General features: G+C 36.2%; 1 protein-coding gene across 1 annotated transcript in view; it reads left to right on the top strand.

Moving 5' to 3' along the window:
• GABRA4 (gamma-aminobutyric acid type A receptor subunit alpha4) overlaps positions 1-24,144 on the top strand; it is a 69,391-nt gene that overhangs the window by 15,527 nt on the left and 29,720 nt on the right. Inside the window, exons 3-8 of the mRNA XM_047719214.1 lie at positions 109-176; positions 1,189-1,409; positions 1,584-1,666; positions 4,206-4,349; positions 5,193-5,345; positions 11,822-12,081. Of these exons, the coding sequence (XP_047575170.1) occupies positions 109-176; positions 1,189-1,409; positions 1,584-1,666; positions 4,206-4,349; positions 5,193-5,345; positions 11,822-12,081 (929 nt within the window). The remainder of the gene's footprint in view (positions 1-108; positions 177-1,188; positions 1,410-1,583; positions 1,667-4,205; positions 4,350-5,192; positions 5,346-11,821; positions 12,082-24,144) is intronic.

Here is a 24,144-nt window from a genome sequence, read left to right as displayed (position 1 = left end):
ATTTAAGATGCCTATAAAAACATGATATATCATATCTGTATTTATTCTTTATCCTCCTTGCCTATAAAATTGGTAATTTTTTTCACTCATTTACTTTATACCTACCAGGTCCTGTTACAGAAGTAAAAACTGATATATATGTCACCAGCTTTGGACCCGTCTCTGATGTTGAAATGGTAGGTACTTAGGAAATTTAATGTACCTCTTGAGGTTTGAAGAAAACATTCAGAAGAGAGGCAATTTATATTTTAATATTTATTTTGTCATTAATTACACACAGCTAGCAAGTCAAAGAACCGTCTAGTTTCAAAAGTTTATAAGGAGTAAGTCATTTAATTGCATTTTGGCTCTAACATTTAACTATTTTTTGGTTTAGAGTTATTCTCACAAAGAAAAGAACTTTCTTATTACTAGTCTCCACGGCACAACACTTTATGTAGTAATTTTTTCCCTTAGAAAGTTATTGAGGAGGAGACAATTGAAGAGTGTAATTAGTTTTTGTATGAAGCTATACTGTTCCCCTAATCACGTTTAGTATTCCATGTTGGCCCAATTGCTCACTCCCTGCGCCCACCCCAACTCCTTCTCCTCCTGCCTCTCTCTCATGCTTCAAGAAGTTAGAACACCAAACACTGATCAGGATGAATTCATCCATTCAGTTGTGCCTCTATATAGTAAATATATGCAGTTTAAAGATCAGAGAGCCAGCTTGACCTTTCTTCCTTGACCTTAAGCTTTAGCTCTTAGGTTAACTTTAATAAATTCTGTTAATATATAATTGGTTTTTAAAAATTTTACTTTGTCTTAGAGATGCCTACAATTTTATGATGGAATATGCCATGATATTTGCTACACTTTTACTAATTTTGCTACCTGGTCTAAAGCACAACTGTAATTACCTGGTGCTGGTGGTTCTATTAAATAATGGTAATTAATCTTGAATGACTCATGTATATGGTAATTTACTTATCTAATAAAGTAGAAGATTAAGGTATCAAGATGGACACAACATGCTCTAATTGCTGAGGATCTTTTAGCTCCATTGACTTAAGAAAATTTCTGCTCCTATTAATTTAGTTTTTATTTGGGTAGTTTTTTTTTTTAATGAGTGGGAAGGAGGCTAGAATTTAATGCATATTTATGTGTAGTCATGTGTGATTTGAATATGTCAAAAACTAATTTCCCTAGGAATACACAATGGATGTGTTCTTCAGACAGACATGGATTGACAAAAGACTAAAATATGATGGCCCCATTGAAATTTTGAGATTGAACAATATGATGGTAACAAAAGTATGGACCCCTGATACTTTCTTCAGGAATGGAAAGAAATCGGTTTCACATAATATGACAGCTCCAAATAAGCTTTTTAGAATTATGAGAAATGGCACTATTTTATACACAATGAGGTAGTCATTTTTTTTTTCTTTTTCCTTCTTTTTTTATGCTTTTTTCCTATTCTTTCCTCCTTCCCTTTCCCCCTTTTTCTGTTCTTCCTTCCTTCTTTCCATCCTTCTCATTTTAGGTGTCATAAAATCATTTGTAAAGTGAGAGTTAATTTTAATTGAATTTTTCCACTATAGACTCACCATAAGTGCAGAGTGTCCCATGAGATTGGTGGATTTCCCCATGGATGGTCATGCATGCCCTTTGAAATTTGGAAGTTGTAAGTTACAATACAAATATTGTTAGAATTTATTTTTATCTAATGCAAGCTGATATTTATATATGTGCATGATTTCCCATAATCCATTTCACTCATTGTTCATGATAACTCTCTAAGATTTGACTTTTAGGAGACTATTTCAACCTCATATCCAAAAACCAAAAACTGTACAGATGGCCTAGGCAGACTGACTCACAATAATAGTTTGGTAATCAGTGTGAAATTTAGGGACCTCTGAAATCCATGTGTTGGTGGTGTAATGAAGAAAGTACAAAGGATTTTTAGTATGAACAGTGCCTGTTATAAGCAGACTTCTTTATGGCAGATTTGAAAAAGGGCCAGAGAAGATTCAGGGTTTCTTGAAACAACAAGGGTGAGAATAATATCAACAATGCTGTTAGTATCAAAGAGGCTGAAGCATAATGAAAGCATAGTAGGAGGTGTGGTCTGATATATAGACAGAGCCAGGTAATATACCACATTATAGACCACATTAAGGAGTTTGAATTCTATTGGAAATGTTATGGAAAGCCCTTGGAAGATTTTACTAGGGGATTTGGCATTCTTTGACATTTTACAATTTCATTTCAGCTTTTTTATGGAAAATGGATTGTAGGGAGGTTAGAGTAGAAGCAGAGAAAAGTTGGAGGCTATTGCTCTAGTACCATCAAAGATGGTGGTGGCTTGGACAAGGATGGCGCTAGAGGAGAATCTGTGAGGTAGGTGAATTGGGCATACTTTGAGGAGGTGAAGGCAAGAAAGTGAAATAAGTGAGTAAAAAAGAATATGGAATTCTTTTTCCCCAAGCTTCCTTCTCTGAGATGGCAGAAAAATGAGATTGCCTTTCCTAATGTCTGCCACAAATATTTGATTCAGTCAGAATCTACCACAAATAGGCACTGGCTTTTATTATTGCTTCAGATCCTTAGTGCACTGATTGTGAAACTGTTGTCCACTATTACCATTGTCCATTGCTTAATAATGAGAGCTGGCCGTCACCCTTCTTTTACAACCCCTAGTAATCACAGTATTCCAGTATTCAATGACTAAGTTAAAGCTAGAGAGAGTCATTTGCTCCCTGACCAGTGACTTAATGAGAGAAGATGAAAAAAAGAAAAGGGCCATCTCCCTGGGAGCAGAATTAAAACCCATTGGTATTACAAAAACTTAAATTTCCCCCCAAGATAGTTCTTATCTATGAGAAGTTCTTTCCCACGCAACCCCTTCTAGTTCCCATACACAGCACTCTTCGGAGTGACTTAAACATCGTTGATATTCAATCAGGGTTTGTACTAAATAAAGAAATCACTCTTTGGAAGTTGATTTTTTGGATTAGCAATTAAAAAGAGAGTAACCTTTTGATTGCCTGCACCCATTTTGCCCACATCCCTAGGTCCTGCCTGAAATGTTGAATCATTAAGAGAAAGGTTATTCTATCAAGGTAAGAGAGTCAAGAGAAGGATACCTGCTTTAGAATATCAAGGGCAGGAAAATAGTATTTGGTGTCTTTTAAATGTATGAAGTAGCATGAATATACTTCAGGAGAGAAATGTTGACACATTAACTGTCTACTGCTAACTGGCACACAAGCCTCAGAATTTGTTTTGTGAAATCAAAAAAATCATTTGTAAAAAATAGTCTCCCTAGGTATCAACTCCTTTGTAGAATTAAGCGATTTCACGGAGACCTACTGTGCTCTAGCCATTTTAGGAAGGTTTGTGGAGGGAACCAACTCATCATGGTTCTTTTGAGCTTCTTTGTGTGTGAGCCAAGCTATCTGTTGTGGGTAGACTGGTAAACCTAGCAGCTGGTTTCCATTCGCATTGAACACCGAATAATAGAAAATGGGCTTAAATTGCCGCTGGGAGGGATTTGTTGAAGACAGAAGGGAAAATGTCCTGATTGTAGTTTAAAGGTAGTGGAACCAGTAGTGTAATTATTTTCCCTGGAGGGCTTTACAAACAGCAGAGCCAGTTGTCACTGTGGGATGGTTCCCAAACAGCATGGGTGTTGCCCAGAGGCGGTCTGGAATAGGTGACCCCTGGAGAGCTCTCCCAAGAGTAGGATTTGTTTTGTTGTTGTTGTTGTATTATTATTATAGGCAGCATCTGGTACATTTCTAATTGGCAGAACTGCCTTAGGATGGAAGGAGTCAGTCTCGTTTGAGCACTGGAAGTGAGTTGAAATGGAACAAATACTTTTTCGGTGGAAGAGCATTATTTCTGTTTTTCAAATGCTTATCCTAGGAGTATGGAAGCACATCCCAGTGCATTGATGCATATATAACGTTGAAGTTGCTTCGTTTTAGTCATCCCTTCTCCAATTCTTTGACATAAAAACAAGAAATATGCTGAGTTGCAAGGCTGTTCATTTAATCTCTACAGTTTTCTAAATCCTAAGCATGTTTGAATAAATCATAATGATTACTGTTTCCTTTTATTCCATCTTTCTTGAACATGTGTAATATTCTTAAGTGTTGACCATCAGTCCTGCTGAAAAAGGACCACTGACTCTAATCACATTCTGGGCTCTCATTCAGATGCATATCCAAAGAGTGAGATGATTTATACCTGGACAAAAGGTCCTGAGAAATCAGTGGAAGTTCCAAAGGAGTCTTCGAGCTTAGTCCAATATGACTTGGTTGGGCAAACTGTATCAAGTGAAACTATCAAGTCTATTACGGGTGAGATGCTTAACGATTAAAGTCAGTATGCTACTTGGCATTAATTTTCCAGCCTGCAAGTGGGATTGAAAAACACATTTTGGGATTTGAGTCTTCTGAATATCGGGCCTCACAGTCTGAGAAAAAGGCCACGGCTTTCCTAAGTCACTTTAATATGTCACATTAAGCTGTCACATTATAAATACTTATCAACAGCTACCGGAAATCTTATAATTTGTTTCCCTAATTAGCTTTTTAGATTTTTGTCTAAATGCCCATAAAAGATGCTTGAACTCAGAGATGTTATATATGGCTTGATGTTACATGTTTCTCTTTGTAGTTTTCTTCATATGTGTAACATTTAGAAACACATCTCTTTCCTAAAACTGAGACAGTAAGACAGCCTCTTCCAAAGCAAATATGTATATAGAACGTAAATCTGTATATTTCAATTCTTTCCAAAATTAAGCTTTAGATTTTCAAGTGCGTATTTCCATTTTTTTGTAGTGATTTTCCATAAAAGTGAGGTCTAAATTCTGCTCTTAGAAAAAGCTGAAATTGAAGGCTAACTGCTTTCGCCGTACCAGGCCTTTAAAATAGAAAGTGCTGCAAGTATTTTTAAAAAAGTTGTAGCTTAATTTATTAAATCGCTTAACCATTATATAGAACAAAAGTGTTTTTCTGTGTAATGATGTTCAATATCATTTCCTCCCTAGTTAGGAGCTATATATATTTCTCAGTTTGCTTGCTATGCACAACAGATCATTCTTTGTCTGAAATACTATTTGTTAGTCTGAAATATGATTATGAAGTCATTGATTGCCTGCGTAACCAATAATACATTTTCCTCGTGTTTCTTTGTAGGTGAATATGTTGTTATGACAGTTTATTTCCACCTCAGGCGGAAGATGGGTTACTTTATGATTCAAACATACATTCCGTGTATAATGACAGTGATTCTTTCTCAAGTTTCGTTCTGGATAAACAAGGAATCAGTTCCAGCTAGGACTGTATTTGGTAAGTGCCATTCATTTCTTGGGTATTTTTGTTCGTGTTATATTTTGATCATGATTCACGGGACTAGTTCTTAAAACATCATTTTTTTCCCCCTAAGAAAATACTAAACAGTAATCTATCAAGCTGTATTGAGAAAAGAATCATATGGCTTTGTTTCTTTTTTCTTTTTTCCTTTTCATAGGCTTTCATTTTTACTCAGCCAATACAAATAAGGTTTGGGGGGATATAGGTAGGCCATCCTTTCCTTTGGGGCCTCATCTTATTTGCCTTATTGAGACCAGACAGATGGGACCAAGAGTGACTCTGGATATGATTTCACTTTTCATGATATTCTTGGGCTCCTACCTTAAAGCTGTATAATTGAATTAAAATCATATCTAGGTGTTAAAATGAAATGCACTGGGAACTAAAAATAAAACAAATAAAAGTCATGGCTGAATGAATATGAAAGCCTTAGAATAATTTGCTTTTTAATGAAGAGGAACAAAATGCATGTGGTTTCAATGCATTGAGTTGGATGGTATTATATGCTTAGTTTATTAGCTCATTGTTATGTTCTATCTATATCTTTTCTCTTCGAACACAAGCATATTTTCTTCTTTTTGCTTTGATTGTGGCTTCCTATATATCATATTCTTAACTTTACGAGGTCCAGAACACGCCAGTTTTAAATTTTTATAGCTGTGAATAAGCCTTCTGTATATCAGCTATGCTTTTAAATAATACAATTAGTTATAATGATATCTATTTAATATAACATATTTCTCTACTCTTTTTCTATTGATTGTGAGTGGTAAAAGTACTTAGTAGTAGGATAAGAAGGAAAATGTTCACAGTTTCTCGGGACTGGAGGTATAATCCTCACAGGAGATGTCGTTCTTCCTTTGCTTTTTCTAGTTGGTAAGATCAAAGCCATGGTATATTATCCCTTAACACACAACAGCAGGAGGGACGCTGGTGAGAAGAAGCTGGGGGAAGTAGGAGCTTCTCATCCCACTTCTCCATCCTTACAGAGAACTGAGCAGGTGTCTTAGTGTCCTCAACGCATCTGAATGTGAGGAAATTTTTCACAGACACCTGCACCTCCCTTTAATCTTAGGTTCAACGCAAGAACCCTACTAGGGAAACTATTACAGAACGGTTAGTGAGGGGAGCAGGGTATGACCCCAGAAGGCCAGTGAGCAAGTATTGTGGCACTACCTACGTCACAGAGTTGTGAGGGTTCAATTAAATAATAACTGCACATTGCAAGTGTGGAGTATATTTTACCTATTAAACAAACTGAGGGTTGCCGCGGGGAGCGGGGTAGGGGGAGGGTGGTTGGGTTATGGACATTGGGGAAGGTATGTGCTATGGTGAGTGCTGTGAAGTGTGTAAACCTGGCGATTCACAGACCTGTACCCCTGGGGCTAATAATACATTATATGTTAATAAAAAATTTAAAAAAATAGGTGTAATAATGAAAGAGAAAATAACAAATCTAAGCTTTGGACTACAGTAGATTGGGGCTTAAAACTGGAATCTGGCACTTATTTTCTCCATCCATATACATCTCCATCCTAATGCCTCCCTCCTTCATGGACTGGTGAGGACTCAGAGTGATGTTCAGTACTCCTCCCAGGGCACATGATGCACCCAGTACGTATTTGTTAGTCTCCCTCATACTTCTCTCAAATAGAGGAGACTTATTTTGTGGGGACTTGGTTTCCTTGATTTTTAATTGCTTTTCCAGAAAATATTTATTGTTTTTGTGTAATACCAGGCATGCTGTTAGGTCCTTTATGCTCCTTAACTCATGTAGTGTGCGGAGTAGACTTGGGTCTTTGCATATCATGTTCAGAGTCAGCCTGACTGGGCAGGAAGTACCTGCAGAGGCTGAGTACAGACCAAACTCCCTTAACTTTCCCTGGCATAAATCATAGCAATGTTTTAGGAATTATTATCAGAAAATAAAAATAAAATCACCTGAACACATATTATCATCTCTTTTCTGTGATCTTAAAGAACATCTAGAGCAGAAAATAATGACCCATCCTTTGTATATCTGATGAACAGGCAATAGTGTCTTAACACAGATTCTGCCTCCAGGCAACCTCAGTTGTAACCACAAGGTCTACCGCTGATTTGCTGTAAACTGCCAATGAGTTACTTCCACTCGTTTCCTCTCGTGTTACAACAGGATGAAGGGTTGTACTTACTTCATAGGGTTGTTATGAGGGTTAAATGAATTAATTTGGATAAAGAACTTGGAACAAAGCCTATCATAGAATACATTTTATTTAAGTGTTTATTATTATAACAGTCCACACTGCCATCTACCTCATTTAGGAATCACTAATTGATACTCTAATATGAATGTCCTCTGTATTTTAGAGTTACCACGATTGTTCGATAAGCTTTGAAAGCTTTTTTGGTTGAACACAAACTGGTAGCCACTGTACTGTCCTGTCTCCCTTGTCCCCAAACAATAGAAATTTCCAGTGATGTGGAGAAGGATAATACTGATTACAGTGGTACCCACCAACATTTCCAACACATAAGACACTGTAAGGAAATTAAGTGTCATGTAGTAAGGATACTGGTAATACTAATAACAATGATGATAAGATTTGCCATCTTATGTAATCTTCACAATAACTCAGCAAGGTAGGTCTTATTAATTCTTCATAGAAGAGGAGATTAACTCAAAGAAATCAAGAAATTTGTATAAAGTCACATACTTATAAGTGATGGACCCAGGATAATTTCTGTCTAACTTCGAGAACCCTGCCATTTCTACTCTGCCATTCTGTCTTCACAGGAAGTATAAGGATGTGGGCGTTTGTGGAGTATTCAAGAGCTTCTGAGTGAGATTGTATAGATGTGTGCTGAAGATAATTTGTGGGTAGCTTTTTCCATTTGAACTGTGACATTTGCCTGTCTTGTGCTTGTGTGCCAAGATGTTGGTTTTGATTGACCAGGGAAATTATGCACAATAATTAAGTCTTCAAAGACCTAAGATGTGTCAGAATGGTAATTATTAAACTGTTCATTGAGGCACTGAGATGGCATTTTCCTAAGGAAGTTAAGTTTTAAGTATTTGGGGAGCATTAGCAATCTATTTCATATGAGACTGAAGTAAAAAATTAATTCTGGACTAGTATATCTTTTCCCTAATTTTCATTTTCCTCTCCACTCAGGGAGAGAATATGCTGGATCAGTCATGTCACCAGAGATCATGGAAAAATAGACTCTGCTCCCCCTCCAAAATTAATTAGTGTAAATATGAGAAGCAGAGTGTGCTAAATTCTCTCCAAAGACCTTCTATCTGCAATGTTGTATGCCTTTAAGTCTTCTCATTATTCCAGTATAGTAAAATGTTAAACCAGAGTAATGCCAGCTGGCATGTCTAAATCATTACTAGTTCATTTCCTTGGAGTGGCCAGCCAAAAATTTACTCTTGTGCACAGTCTTAGCTTACTCTTACACGTCCTCTCCCAGCTCCTGGGCCAGCCAATATGGTACATATTCAGCATTATAAAAGCAGGTACTGGCATCAATACTCGAATGTGTCAAAAAAAATTCTATGGTTGTTGAAATGCTTTCAGGGTAGATGCCAGCTAAGCCATTGAGAGCAGATGCACTGTCTTCCTAGAGGCAGAGGAAGCATGTCTTCTTATCTGAAGGGTTGGCTTCTGTTTGCTACTCTTTTGGTGTTTATTAAACCAAATGCTCTAAAAACAGCTGTAAGAAACACATTCCTGACATGCTAGCTCTTTCTTTAAGTTTGACCACAAGGCAGAGAAAACTTTTTGTCGAAAAGAAAGGCAACTTCAAACACTTAGCCAATTGTTTATACAGGTTACTTCTCTAACTTTGCCAACAGTTATAAAATATGAACCATAATATTTGAAGGACTATTCTATAAACTTTCAATCAAATTGACTCAAACCAGTGAAAGAGAAATGGAAAGTAGCCACATATGTTTTGCGTTTATGTCCACAGCATTGTTTAACATTTTCAGGAACTGGTGATCAGAAAGTAATTTTGGAATTCCAGGCTCAACAATTTCATTAATATCCTGCCTACTTAGCATTAATGAGGGATTTTCTTCCCCTGACAGGAGAAGATGAGGACCATTACTGCAGGTCTGCAGGAGAAATTGTTCTGGTATCAAAAAAACCAAAAACAAAACAACAACAAAAACAAAACACGTTCAAAGCCTCCTGGGAAATCCTAAATCACTTATATTTGAGTTTGAGTTTTCCTTTTTGGTTATCACATTATGTTCTATAGAATTTTCTGAGTTCTGAGTAGTATTCTTATTTAGGCTGCACTGTTCATATTTTATTTCCAAGTGCTTTCAGCATAATTGCTGTGATAGTAGAGGAAATATACACAAGGAATTTGTATAACATTTTTGAATTCTTAATAAGCCATTAAACTTAAATTTTTATGAATAAGAAGAAAAACTTTGATTTATCTTCAAACTTTGTAGCTAAAATTTTCAAGGTTAATTTACATCTCACAGGCAGGCAGCATGGGAATGTTGCCATTTTTCTGAGATCAAATGGAGGCCTAAAAGTCCTAGGGTTACTTTCTGAAATGAAGTATAAAAAATTCACAGTACTCAATTTTCATAACTATTTCAATATCTCCATATTTGACCCAGCAAACATTTAAAAATCTGTTTTAGATGAATAAAATTCCTAAAAAAAAATCACACTTTTCTTCTTTAAAGAGGGAATACAACCAAATCCTCAAGTTTCTTTCTCTGTAGAGTTTATGGAATATTTTAAAAAGATCTATAGCTTATACACTACACAGTTGCTCTAATTTTGATGTTCTAAACATTGATAATTCAGACAGGACTGGAGAAAAAATGGGTTGGTGAGGAGGTGAAAAACGAGTTTTTATTCATTATGCACTTATGTATCTGGCATTATATTAAGTATGACAAATCCTGAAGCAGTATTAGGTATTTCTGCCCTCAAGAAGGCTACACTAAATTAGGTTGTTGGAGACAGGCCTATATTCATCGAACAATTAGGGAACAAGGCAGAATATAATTAAATGCTGAGTTGAGGAAACAATATAAATTCTCCCTAATTTAAATTATTATTATTCCATTACTGTTGCATGGGGAATCACTAACTCTTTAGTTTAACATGTTATTATTTGGCTTTTGGTGAAGGATTGCCATGGATTGGAATATATAGTTTAGGTGCCTTTTTCATTATCATCATCACCCCCCAATTCAAGAACTATTCTGAACATTATATAGAATGAGTTTATTATTTATTTATTTAAAACATTTTGTTTATTTGAGAGAGAGAAAGAATGTGCACACAGGCAAGGGAAACAGCAAAGGGAGAGACATACTCCTCACTAAGCAGGGAGTCCAGTGCAGGGTTCCATCACAAGACTCCAGGATCAAGACTTGAGCTGAAGGCAGATGCTTAACTGACTAAGCCACCCAGGCACCCTTTGAATGAGTTTAAATGGGTATAGTAAATTCTCACAGAAATCTCCAAGCTTGACTAGATAACATAGATGATATATGCAGATAGACAAAGATACAAAAAGAGACAGTTGTCTCTTTAGCATCCTTAAATAACACATTTCTCGATAGCTCCAGTGACAAGTAGACTTTTTCCACTGAGAATGGGGACTAACTTTTTTTTCAGGCTGAGGAGAAGGCTTCCCTGGAGATGATATTCTTCAGAAACCTATTAATGAAAGAGAAGTACCTCTATTCTTGTTGCAAAGAGTTTCCTGCTTACCACAAACTGATGCGTGGTAGATGTCCACTATTTTTAAAACTAAATTATTCTAGAAATCTATTTTTCCAGAAATATACCTCTATTGCTTTTTATAAATTAAGCTCTTTTGCAACTAGATTATTATTTCATTATTATCTTAATTCAGTAGGTAATACTCAGTTTTAAGTATCTGTAATTCATGATTTTTCTGGTCATGATTCTCCATAGCAATGGGCATGCCTATCCCAGAAATTCTGATGCTCCAAATTACAATGCTATCAACTTCTCACTCCTGGTTGAGAAGCAGTGCTTCAACAGGAAGTAACTTCAACAGGAAGTTACACCTAACTTCCTGCTAGGTGTATGTGTTGACTTGCTCAGGAATGTTGGCTCAAATACTAATACCAGCCCAATATATGATAGGTGCTGTATATAGTTGTAATCTTTATAGCAAACCCAACAGGTAAGTATCGAATGAAGCCCATTGAGGTTTTCCTCACTGAATCCGAGTCACACTGAGCTAATAAGTAGAAGAGCCAGGATTTTAATAATACCTGTCTCTTACTTGAAAACCTATGCTAATTTCACTGAGCCACTAGGGTTTGAGTCTCCCAAAAGAGATGGCTTGAGATATTGTAAACTTTGTTACCCCTCTCCCACCAAGTCTCCAAGGTTTGTTGGTTTGTTTGCATAGTAGTAATGATATTTTGTCTCTTTGCTCTTTTGCTTCTGAAGGAATAACCACAGTCCTCACCATGACCACACTGAGCATCAGTGCACGGCATTCTTTGCCCAAAGTGTCCTACGCTACCGCCATGGATTGGTTCATAGCTGTCTGCTTTGCTTTCGTATTTTCCGCTCTTATTGAGTTTGCTGCTGTCAATTATTTTACCAATGTTCAAATGGAAAAAGCCAAAAGGAAGTCATCAAAAGCCCTCCAGGAAATACCGGCTGCTCCAGTGCAGAGAGAAAAGCCTCCCGAAGCACCTATGCAGGTATTTGACTTAATCTCCTTGAGTTTAAGATTTCAGCTTTTTGGTCAGATTTGCAGATTGAATCCAGGGGAAAAACTGAGAATTTGAAAATCCTAGTAACAATTAGGAAGTCATTTAAAATCCAAGAAAATGGAAAAGGGTAGTTGTAAATGTAAACTTTAAAACTGTGATTAATGGCTTAAAAATTAAAAAGGTCTGGATGAGCTACATTTATCTGGAGCTAGTTGTTTGAAAACTCCTGTCAGAGTTAAAAGTTTTTGACTGGGGCAAAATCTGATGTCTACTATTAAGAGGAACCTGTGGGTATCTTTGAATGGGTTGATCGGTCATTTCAGTAGAGTTCATTGGACAAAGTAAAGCAGCCGTTCTTGATATGATCCCACATTAGAACTATCCCATGGGGTCTGGTGGGGTCAGTGCCCTTGTATTAAACAAGAAAATAAAACCAATAAACAAGATGACCCATAGTTGTAGTGGATGTGCACCAAAGATGAAGAATTATTGACCTAAAGGGACAGACTTAAAAGGATGTAAACATCTAAGAGCTACTGTAATTTACATTAGGCACTTCAGTGATTCTGTGATTTAAAAAAAAAAAAGTTTTAAAGTAATGTTTTCCTCAGGACTCCAGTTGTACAAAAACAGCTAGATCTTCATGGAGACAGGTAAGCAAACAGGCAGCTCCTCTTCCTCCTCTTCTCCTTCCATCCCCCCCTTTCAAGATCTATTTCTTTCTTAATCTCTACTCAGCTTCCTCTTGAATCAGCAGACAAGTTTCTGCGTTCACTTACTCACAGCCTTATTGTAGTTGCCACAAGAGGTGGTCTAACACTCTTTTTCCCAAATCAAAAGTATATATAAATGATCAATTGCATTGTCTGTAGATAATAACTCATTCCCTTTTCTGTTAAATCATTCATTAATTCCTTTATTATTATTTTTTAACTCATTCAACAAATCCACATCCAATGCTAGCCAATGCGACAGACTTTGTTTATGGTCTGGGAATCAACAGTGTACATACCCCTACTCCTCACCTCCCATTAATCTCCCCAGCTGCCCCCCCATCCACCCCCCCACCAAATATCCTGCTTTGTGGAGCTTTCGTTTAAGTGTGTAGGATGGGGAACAGGAGACAGATGATTTAAGGAACGTAACTAATAAAGCGCATGGCTTGTTAGATAGTGACAGTGCTGTGGTAGGGCTGAAGCTCTAAGAGGAAGGACCCATGTGCTGTGGTGGTGTGAGAGGGCTGGGATTCCATTCAGAATGCAGGTGGTCAGGGAAGTCCTCCCTGGGAAGATGGCAGCAGAACAAATTAGGTTAGGTGCTCACCCCCTCGAGGATTAATGGGTCAGGGTTCAGCAGTCTATAGCTCCTACAGAACTCTGGGCACTGGTTCTCTAAGAAGGACGTGTGAGCAGGTTGAGAAATTATTGCCCTTCTGATTAAGTCAGTTTTGATAGTTTACTTTTTCTTCTAGAAGAACCCATTTCACAAGATTTTCAAAATCATTAGGAAGGATTTTGTACACACTTCAGTGAAAAAAAAAGGTTATCTGCAGTTTTATTCCTTTCCCATTCCCTATGGATAAGTTTATGCCCTCTCTGCCTCTGATTGTTGTTTTAATTGCTTTGCTCTGTTGTGTTGAAGACTTGGTAGAAATATTCTACTTACTATTCCTTTCCAAAAAAAAAAAAAAAAAATTAAATAAATAAATAAATAAGTCTTGGGTATTTATTTTACTGCTTCTGTTTTCTAATTATTGATTTGTGATTTATTTTATTTCTGTATTTCTGCAGGTTAGTTATGTTACTCTTTTTCTAGTTTCTTGAGTGTAGTTCCTCTAATTTGTTTTCACTGTTTCTTATTTAATAATATAGATCCTTTATTGCAGTGAGCTATATTACATACCGCTTTGGCCATAAGTCATAAGTTTTGATATATATTATAATTATTTGCTAAATGTTCTAGAATTACATGGCTGTTTTTCTCTATAAGCTGAGAATTCTTTGGAAGATAATATTAAAATTTCCAAAGTGGATTTGTTAATTTAACTCTACTATTTATTTCCAGCTGTATCACATTATATTCAGAAATGTTACCTGCACAAATGTAAATGTCATTCATACTTTCCTTGTGCTCTGAATTATGTTAAAAGCTTGTAAATGTTTGATGGCAATTTGAAAGAAGTTTATTTGTAGCTGTTAAATCAATTTTACTTAAGACATTATTATTTCATCCATCTAATAAATCACCTCTTGTCTTCTTGATGTTTCAAACACCAAGAAAGATACAAACAGTTCTCCCACTGATAGACTTGTGTTAATTTTTTTAACATTTTGACTTTTTTGTTTTCTACACTTTGATGCTCTGATATGCAACATGTAAAGATTCATAACTGCTGTATTTTCATATCAGTCCATATATTTAATCATAAAATAACCTTTTTTTGTCCCATGTAATACCTTTTCCTTTAAATTCTATTTGGTCTGATTTTAATATTTTTCATATTCTTTCTTAATAATAACTTTTGTAGTATATTTTTACTACTAAATTCCTTATTCTTTATTTTCTCATGGACTTTAGAAGCTATATATCATATCTTTATATCACTAGTGTTTAACTTTTAAATTTTAAGACAACATATCTCTACTAATGATTTTCTAAAAATGTTGAAAGTATAAATCATACCGACTCTCCAATGTAGCTATTAACTTATCTGAACCCCAGGATTGCTTAAGTCCAGAGATTCTGGATTTGGAGACTTTTTTTTTTAAGAGTCTCATGCTCTACCGACTGAGCTAGCCGGGCGCTGAGACTTTTTTTTTTTAAAGATTTTATTTAGTTATTTGAGAGAGAGAGAGAGAGAGAGAGAGCACGAGAGAAGGGAGGGTCAGAGGGAGAAGCAGACTCTCTACTGAGCAGGGGGCCTGATATGGGACTCGATTCTGGGTCTCTGGGATCATAACCCAAGCCAAAGGCAGTTGCTTAACTAATGGAGTCACATGGGCACCCCATGGAGACATATATTATATACATATTTTTTTCTATTTATAATGAGTCAGTATAGTTCTCTTTCATTGTCTTCAAAGTGAACTTGCGTTAGTGCTGTAACGGACTACTATAAATACTTAAAAGTACCACTTAATCAAATCAGAATAAACCTAATGTCCAAAGTGGGAAGAGGACCAATAATCTTCCATTCGTTCCTTTAAACATATCTCTTGGCTGGAGCCATTGCTATTGCCAGTAAATCTCAGTTAAACCAATGCAATGGGCTATGTAACCTCTGATTCAGTAACTCCTCTTGGCAGAATGGGCCACAGCCTGTGTGCAAATGACATAACCAATGTCAAGAAGATTAAATTTGCTTGTGAGGGCATAGATTCATAGTATTTAAGGGTGGGAAGTAAATCTAGTCAAAGTGTAAGTCATAGGCTTCATGTCCTCTACAGTGTTTGACTATGTCTGTATAATAACTCAGATCTCCACAGCAGTTTACTTGAAGAATATCTGTGTTCTAAAGACAGTGATTAATAGGTGAGACCACCCATCCTCTTAACTCCAGATTCCTGCCAGAGCATAGCTGGCTTTGGAGCGTCAGTTACCACTGAATGGCTTCAGTATCAAGTTCGACTTTGAAGGTTGAGAACACATTAAAATTGAGAGAGGGAGGGAGGAAGTGGGGGGAGGGACACACAGAGAGAGAAAGAGAGAGAGAAGAAAATTAGAAGAAGAAAGATTGTGTTAAGAGCAAAATTTTAGGGGTGCCTGGGTGGCTCAATTAAGTATCTGCCTTCAGTTTGGGTCCTGATTCCAGGGTCCTGGGATCAAGCCAGCAGGAAGCCTGCTTCTCCCTCTTCCACTCTCTGTGCTTATATTACCTCTCTAGCTGTCTCTCTCTCTGTCAAATAAATAAATACAATCTTTTTTTAAAAAAGGCAAAATTTTAAAACATATTATTGGAAGGAAATATTCTAAGAATATATAAGGTTTGAGTTTCAGTAGAAAATCTAACCAGACAGCTGAAATTTGCTTATTCAAATATGTATTCTAACTTATATGGCTGTTGACTTATTTGAGTGATGCTGCCTTTGTTTAAAATGTGCTTAAACTCCTTATTTGGAATTTCCCCGAGAGTCTACATGACATTTGGTAATTCAATAGTCTTTTGGGTAATGTCACTAGTGGTTTGATTCATTGTCACCATATGTGACCTATGGACTGTTAATGGCCTGGCAGAGATATGGTGACCATTTCTATTCTTTGGGAATTGGAATGCATATGGTTTATGGAATATTCATGAAGTAAGAAGAAAAGGCGGATTGGCAGAATCTAAGGGCAGCTGTGGGCAGCCCGACTATGTCTTTGGGCATCTCAAGAGGCAGAGCAGCTGTTTTGCTTCTCTGTTCAGCATTACCTTAATTCTGCCTTTGATCCTGTCCTTCCAATATTTGAGTTGTGTTTCATTGTTTTGGCTGTATCTTTCCATATCCTTACTACTTTTGAGAGTATCTGTTCTCTCACTGATGCAGGTGATTTGGATTAATAGGACAGTTTAGAAAATAAATAACTATAAAAAGGGAAGATTTCTTAAAATCTTATTTTAAAAAATCATTTGAAAGTATATCTTATAGTTCTTGTTCAGTTAGAAAGTATGCATTATGAATGTATGTTGTATCTTGTGAAAAAATCCAATGATATAATGACTATAGTTGTTGTCTTAAACTGTATCATGTACTATGTGATATGCCTTACATGCATTACTTAATTTCAAGGTCATGATAACTATCTTACAGATGAAGGAGCTGAGGCTTGCAGTTGTTAAGTGATGTACTCAAGAAATGGTAAACCCTGTATTCAAGTTAATTCAGCTCTAGCTGAATGCACAACTTGTTCTCTTTTATTAAAAGTCTGTTTTATAGTACTTAATTTATGATATACCTATAAAGAATAGACAGTAGAACATATATATTATATGCATGCATAAAATGATCATCCCAACAGTCTTGTTCATATTTCTATAAATAAATAACAATAGTGAAACATTATGAATGCTCTTTACATGTCAGTAACAAGAACTTTTACAGACATTCAAGCCTTAATGACAGATTAGACATGTTGAGTGTTGGAAATGGAGGATGAGTTGGGGGTGGCATCATTCACTAGAACAGAGAAGAGCAGTGAACTACCTTTAATGAAGAAGATAATTACGTCAAGCTTAGATAATGGCAATTTCCATAGCATGACATTTTCTCCCTTCCCACAGTAAGAATGATTTTCTTTTTTCTAATGGCAAATGCATACTTCTCCACAGCATAGCTTTCTTTTCTACCCAATTTCTTTCCAATCTACCCAGTTTCTGTTTCCTTTTCACTGTAACTATTCTTCATGAACTGCTAAATTTTAAAGTGTTTGTAGATTCTCACAAGGATATTTGTAAAAATAATGAGCTACTTGCTCTACTTAGAGTCTTAAGTCAAAGATGATATAAAAATATATAAATAATTCAAGGTGGCTCCTGGATTCAATAATTTAAGTGCACACATGAGAATCTTATTTTTTACTATCCATTCTTCAAAGACAAACTCAAGCCTTATTTCCCATAAGTGTCTTGTTCTGACTGAGTTTAAGGATCTCCAGGACATGGTCCTAGGGATCCACATCTACAAAGTGGGAGTGATAATAGAAAGGGTTAAAGACCATCATACATGTCAAGTACATAGTACAAGTATAATGTCCAGGAAATAATTGTATGATTATCATTATCCTTTATTTCTTGAAGCATCTTCAACATTTAACATGCATTTAACATATGTATCACAAAATTTATCATTTGTAATACTGAAGTATTTTGCATAAGTAAATTGTTTCATATATGACTGCTATATCCACCTTAGCTTAGGTGGCAAGCTTCTTAATAACATTGATAATGGTTTCATTTTTTTCCTCACACAGCACATTGCATGGTGTTTTATAGTTAGAGTTTATTGATGGAGTATAATTAGTCAACTCTAGGAAGTATGACAATGGAAATGTGGTGCTTCTGAAATTATATAAATATCAACTATGTCCAAATGTGTTTGTATTTCATGTAAAATTCTTTCTTATCAAAGTAAATGTGAACATCAAATAGATGTTAAGTAGTGAGGTAGAGCTGGGCCACTGGGAGCATCTAGAACAAGAGACATTCAGGCTTAGCATTCTGAGACACACTTGTCACCAGGTGGACTTAGCTTGTGGCAGCAATAGAGCGCAGAAAGGGATGCTTTGAAAAAATAAAACACAACAAAAATCTCAGTACATCACAAGTGCAACTGTGCATTAGGAGGAAAGCATCATTTGTTGTCCTTTGGTCCTTTTAATCACATCACTTACACAGATGTCAATGACTATTCATAACATCAGTGTTAAATATGATGATTTCCGGGCAGTTGGTAATATACAAGCTTCATTCCATTGCAACAGGGTGTACAAACTAGGTCAGTTTCAGATTTTCATTTTAATCATTCTCCAAACTCCTCTTAGAAATGCTGTTCTTTAAATAGTTTAAGCTAACATGTAGGAAACTTTCAATTTTCCATTTGTCCATATTTCTTTCATTTCTTAACTTAGTTTAAAAATCTCTTTCCTTGGCAGCTTGAAAAAGGACCTGGAGCAGTGCTGTCAGTTCACTTGACATTTACGTGTGTTTGTGACAGTAGTTTAATGACATTCTTTAAATCTTGTATAAATTGTACCTCCCCAAGCCCATACCTTGTTCGGTACAGAATGTTCTGTAGTTAGTAATGCTCTTTAGGCAATGAGTAATTGCTTAATCGCACAATTATTAAACAGTACGATTTATGTCAAGAATAACAGAATTATGTGTCATTTTCAGCCATATTTTTTATCCTTTAGTTTTGTTACGTGTCTTGTGCGGATTCATGAGGAATTGTCATGCTGCTAATCCTTGAGAGCAAATCTAGTCATTTAACAAGTGTTTACCAAGCAACTGTTATGCCCCCGTCACCACGCAGGGCACTGACTGAAAGATGAAGTTTAGGAGCATGGTCTAGTGAAGGATTGAGGCTAGTAGTCTTTTGAGTTAGTAGCATATTTAGTATATAGAAGTGTGGCTTGAGTCCTGGTCTTAGATTAACACAAGCATACTTTTACTAGTGGGAAATTACTCTCAAATCTTCATGGCTACCTCAGACCTACCTGCTGAAATACCAACCTCTATATTCAATTACATATTGGGAATCTATTATATTTATTAACATACTTATGAAATAACTATTGTCAGTGTTCTGGGAATACTGTGCTCACTCCCTTCATAGATATTAGGATAGTAGGAGGATCAACATTCAATGATTCATTTCAAATAATTAAGTAATGATTAATGTGCAAAATGCTGTGGAGAAGCAGAGAGGGTAATGATAAGTTATATGACAGAGAATTAGGCTTACGTTGAGACTTCAGGTTTTTTTTTAAAACGCATAAAGTGACAAGTTAGGGGACGTCACTCAAAGTGACAAAAGGAGGAGGAGCAATGCGTTTTATAGCTTAACAAAACCATATTGTGCATATTTGGGTAATTATTGGTAATAATATTGCATGGGAAGAAAAATGCCAACATTAGCATCATAATGAAATATGTAGTCTATTTCTTCCTCTAGAATGGGAAATGCTGTAATTTTGATGCTGCATTAGGAAGGCTAGATCTATTAGCCAGTGCTTAAAGGAAGAGTAAGGCATCTTATAAACCTTGGTTTATAAAGGTAGGGTGTATGTGTGTGTGTGGTATAGACTTAGATTAATAGTAAATCCATTCCTTTATTTTCATGTATTCTGTGTTTATAAATATCATGGCAAAGGGAGAAGCTGTGAAATGTATTTATGTGGTACATGGAATTTGGGTACGTAGCATGTCATTACCATCATTATCATTGTTTTTACTGTCTACTATGTACCATATAGATGTGTGTGTGTGTATATATACATGTATATGTATATATATGCATATATATATTTACCATATACATGCATGTATATGTATATAATATACAGTGTTAGTTGCTTTATATGCGATCTCTCTAATTTCTACAATGAGTCTCAGGATGAATTGTGTTGTTACACACATCATTTTATGGTTGAGGAAAATAAGACTTGGTGAAGTGTTTTGGAGACTTTCAGATGCATGGTGCTGCCATTCGCTAGAGAAAACAAGGAGGCACCAAGGGGTTGTGTTTCTACTCTCAGTTCCCCAGTGCAGCTCTAATCACACAACCCAATATTTGGGTTTGCACGCCTCTGTTAGATGATGAAGTTAGGCAAGATTATATCTAAATTTCCTTCTATTTTTTAAAAAAGATTTTATTTATTTATTTGAGAAAGAGAGAGAGAGAATGAACAAGGGAAGGGGCAGAGGGAGAAGCAGATTTGTACTGAGCAAGGACCTCCAGTGCAGGACTCAATGCTGGGGCCCTGGGATCATGACCTGAGCCGAAGGCAGCCGCTTAACTGACTGAGCCACCCAGGCACCCCTAAATTTCCTTCTAATTAAAAAATCTGCATTACTACAAACTCATTTACTCTCTATAAATAATGCCAGATTGCTTTATATTCTTTAACATGTGCTTGCTTTAGTAAAACAGATTAGAAGGAGGGTGGTTCTTTTTGGGTTCACAGAGTCAGATCAAAATAAATATTCAGGTTATTTTATACTTATCTACATAGTAAAGATCATACAGTTCCAATAACAATAAGAACATCAACTGATACTATGTTACCAAATACCAGAGAGTATTTTAAGCATTTCACGTATATTAACACATATAAGTGCCACAGCAGTCCTGTCCTATCTTCAACCTAGCTGACAGACGAGGAAATTGAAGCACAGAGAGACCCAAGTGATTTGTCCAGGATCATGTGGCTGCTAAGTAACTGAGCCAAGATTTAAACCCAGGTAATCGGGATCCAAAGTTTAGGCTTATAATTGCGAGGAATCGCCGCCCCACAGTTATAATCTGCTTCCAGCACTACTGACCCTCTGCTGTGCCTTATCACCACAGACTCATTCCCCATCCCAATTTCAGGTTTCCTGAAGGCTGTATCAGTGTTCACATTGTTGAAAGTGTAAGCCCTATTTTGGAACTCTGTCCTGTTTATAAATAAGCCCTGTCCATTAGCTAGTAGTTTAGTTTACACAGAAGCCAAAATCACAGAAAATTAGTCACACTTTCCAAATCTCCAGCTTTGCATAAAACACATGGGCATTTTGTCAAGGCTAAAAATTATAAATTGATTTAACACAGTCATTTCAACAGACTATACAGCAGTCCCTAGTTTTTGGCATTTTGGGCATTTTAAACATTTAAAAAAATCATTCAAGAGTATTACTATTATTTTTTTTTATTTGAAATAACCTGTCCTCCATGTGTTGATGTGTTTAATTAACAATACTTACTTAGAAAATGTGTTCAGAAGAATTGTTTTAAAGGATGTAGGGAAAATTTTTACAACGTTCAGGAGATAGTTTTTGCCCTAAATGAGTTTGTACTGTCAGGTGGCAGAGTATAGGGTTATAAGTCATCAAGAGGAGCAAATATTCTGTAAGGACCAAGGAAAGTTGTGAAAAAACATCCTGAACTTTGAGAGGGGGTAGGAGAACTCAGCCTGGAAGTGAAATGTATTTTACCGATGGGCAGCAGATGCGAGAGAATGGCAAGGAAGTGAGCTAGCTCATTACCATAAATACCATTAGTTTGGTTTGTGATATCCATGAATCAGCCTGAGGATCATTCTAGCATTGCTATATGATTAATAAACTATTACTATATTAATGGAATTTTTATTACATCTCCATTTACTCCATTATTTCTCCAGCACTTCTGGCCCAAATTTGCTAAGAACCTAGCAAGTGCTCAAGAACTAATTACTATTGATTTCATTCCTCATACCACTGAGATATAGGCTCAGTTGCTAGGGATAGGAATATATGAAGGAACCATATAGTTCCAACAGTGAAATTTTATTGAAAGTTTTTTTTTTAAATGGTGTTTCCAATTTTTATTAATTTCATGATCTTTTCCATCTATGTTAGTAATGTGAGTGAACCAGCCCTTCTTTTAAGAGTGAAAAAAAAAATCAACTTCAAAAATTACAGCTGCTTGAAACAAATTCCCTCAATGTTTAGCTACATTTTCCAGCAAATTCTCTTCCCTAAGCTACTATGTAAGATTATTCATTCCTTCTGGTTTATTTGGCTAAGCTGCCAATTTCCCTTTTGCTATTTTGAGGGTCTAATTTCTCACAACATAATATACATAGCTAAATCTCTAGCTTTTCACTCAGCCTCAGATGTTTTAGAAGTTTCAAGAATTATCAGTTTGCGTATTACTTATTTCATTTCACTTAAATGAATTAGATGATATTATGCATAAAAATACCTCTGGTAGAAGATTATTATGTGTTTTGGTCAATTTAAGGAGAGGGCACTTTCCACTCAGATTGTATGGCATGATATGGTTTTCTGTGTTCTAGAATTTCAGATTTCACAAGACTCTTATGCCGTCTAGTTTTGTTGCCTGGATAACACATCATATTCTCTCACAAAGCCTCTTTTATAGCGATCCTGAGTTTTCATATTCCCCTTATTTACTCTGCAAGGTGCTATTTTTTTCTCCTCAGTTTTTCTCTCTCTTGTACTTTGACTTCAATTTTTATAACTCCATCATGGTCATAGAGATGACTACTAGCATGAAGACTTACTTATTCTAAGTCTCATGACTCCCAACCATGTAGTCCACTGAATTTGGCTTCTTTCTCAAGCACTCTCTCTCTTTGGGGGGAAATTTGGCTGAAACAAACTTTTTAAAAAATTACTTTTACTTGCTTTTTGTTTGACTAATGGAAAACAGGTGTGGGCTCCATAGTCAGAGGAAAGGCTGTCTGTCAGAGATTCAAAGAAAGGAATGGGGGTGTGAGGATGAGGGTGTGTTTTAGTTTTTCTGTGTGCACTTCCTATCTTTACCTCCTAAAAAGGCTTATTTAAGCCAAATCAATTTAATGGGGACAGTCAGGGGCCCCTGAAAGTGAAAAATTGTACTATTAAAATAAAAGGAGATATGAAGGAAGAAGGATGCCCATCATTTAGAGCATCTGTACTTTCTCTTCAGCTACATCTTTGGCACTTGAGGGTTGACATTTTCAAAGAGAATTTGGCAAAAGAGGGTATGGACTCTGTATCCAAGGAGTGGAAAGCCAACTCTTCACATACAAAATGGGCATACTGTTGTTTCAGCTTAAGTAACTATGAACACTTGTGAACATCTGGATAGACTTATTTTATTTTATTACTTTTAATTTATTTATTTGACACAGAGAGAGAGAGAGATCACAAGTAGGCAGAGAGACAGGCAGAGAGAGAGGGGGAAGCAGGCTCCCTGCTGAGCAGAGAGTCCGATGTGGGTCTCGATCCCAGGACCCTGGGATCATGACCTGAGATGAAGGCAGAGGCTTTTTAACCCACTGAGCCACCCAGGTGTCCCTAGATTTTTTTTTTTTTAAGTCTCTAAGAATATGAACTTCAAGACGAATATTTAGCATAGAACATGGTACCTAGGAAATGCCTGTTCAATATTTGTTGACTGTGTCAGTTGATCAAAGAATGAATGAATGCAGTGTGATCTCCATAAAATATTAATAATAATAATAGTGACAGGAAAGAGAAGTCCTAGATGACAACAAAAATAGAGAAAACTCCCATATGTCCATTCCAGTGTTGCTTTTTTACTTTTGAAGGCCCACACTAAGTTTGGGGATTTCTGGAGGAAATCTGCATGATTTTTTTCTTGAGCTGAAACCACCTGGTTTCTTTGGAAATATCTCCTATGAAGCAGCTATGATCCTTGCCCTTTCATTGGTTGTTCCTGTGACTTGGTCTTGTTTGGGTTACTCTGGCTCCTGATGTAGGCAGGCTACTAGATGGGAGTGACAGTGATATTCAACTATTTGTGCTGTTCAGGCTACGCCTGGAACACAAGGAAATGTTGTTTGATTGTATGTGGAAAAAGG

The sequence above is a fragment of the Lutra lutra genome, chromosome 2, assembly GCF_902655055.1.
Source record: "Lutra lutra chromosome 2, mLutLut1.2, whole genome shotgun sequence".
Lineage (NCBI taxonomy): Eukaryota > Metazoa > Chordata > Mammalia > Carnivora > Mustelidae > Lutra > Lutra lutra.
Note: the sequence above shows the minus strand (reverse complement) of the source record. Positions and strands in the feature narration are given on the sequence as shown.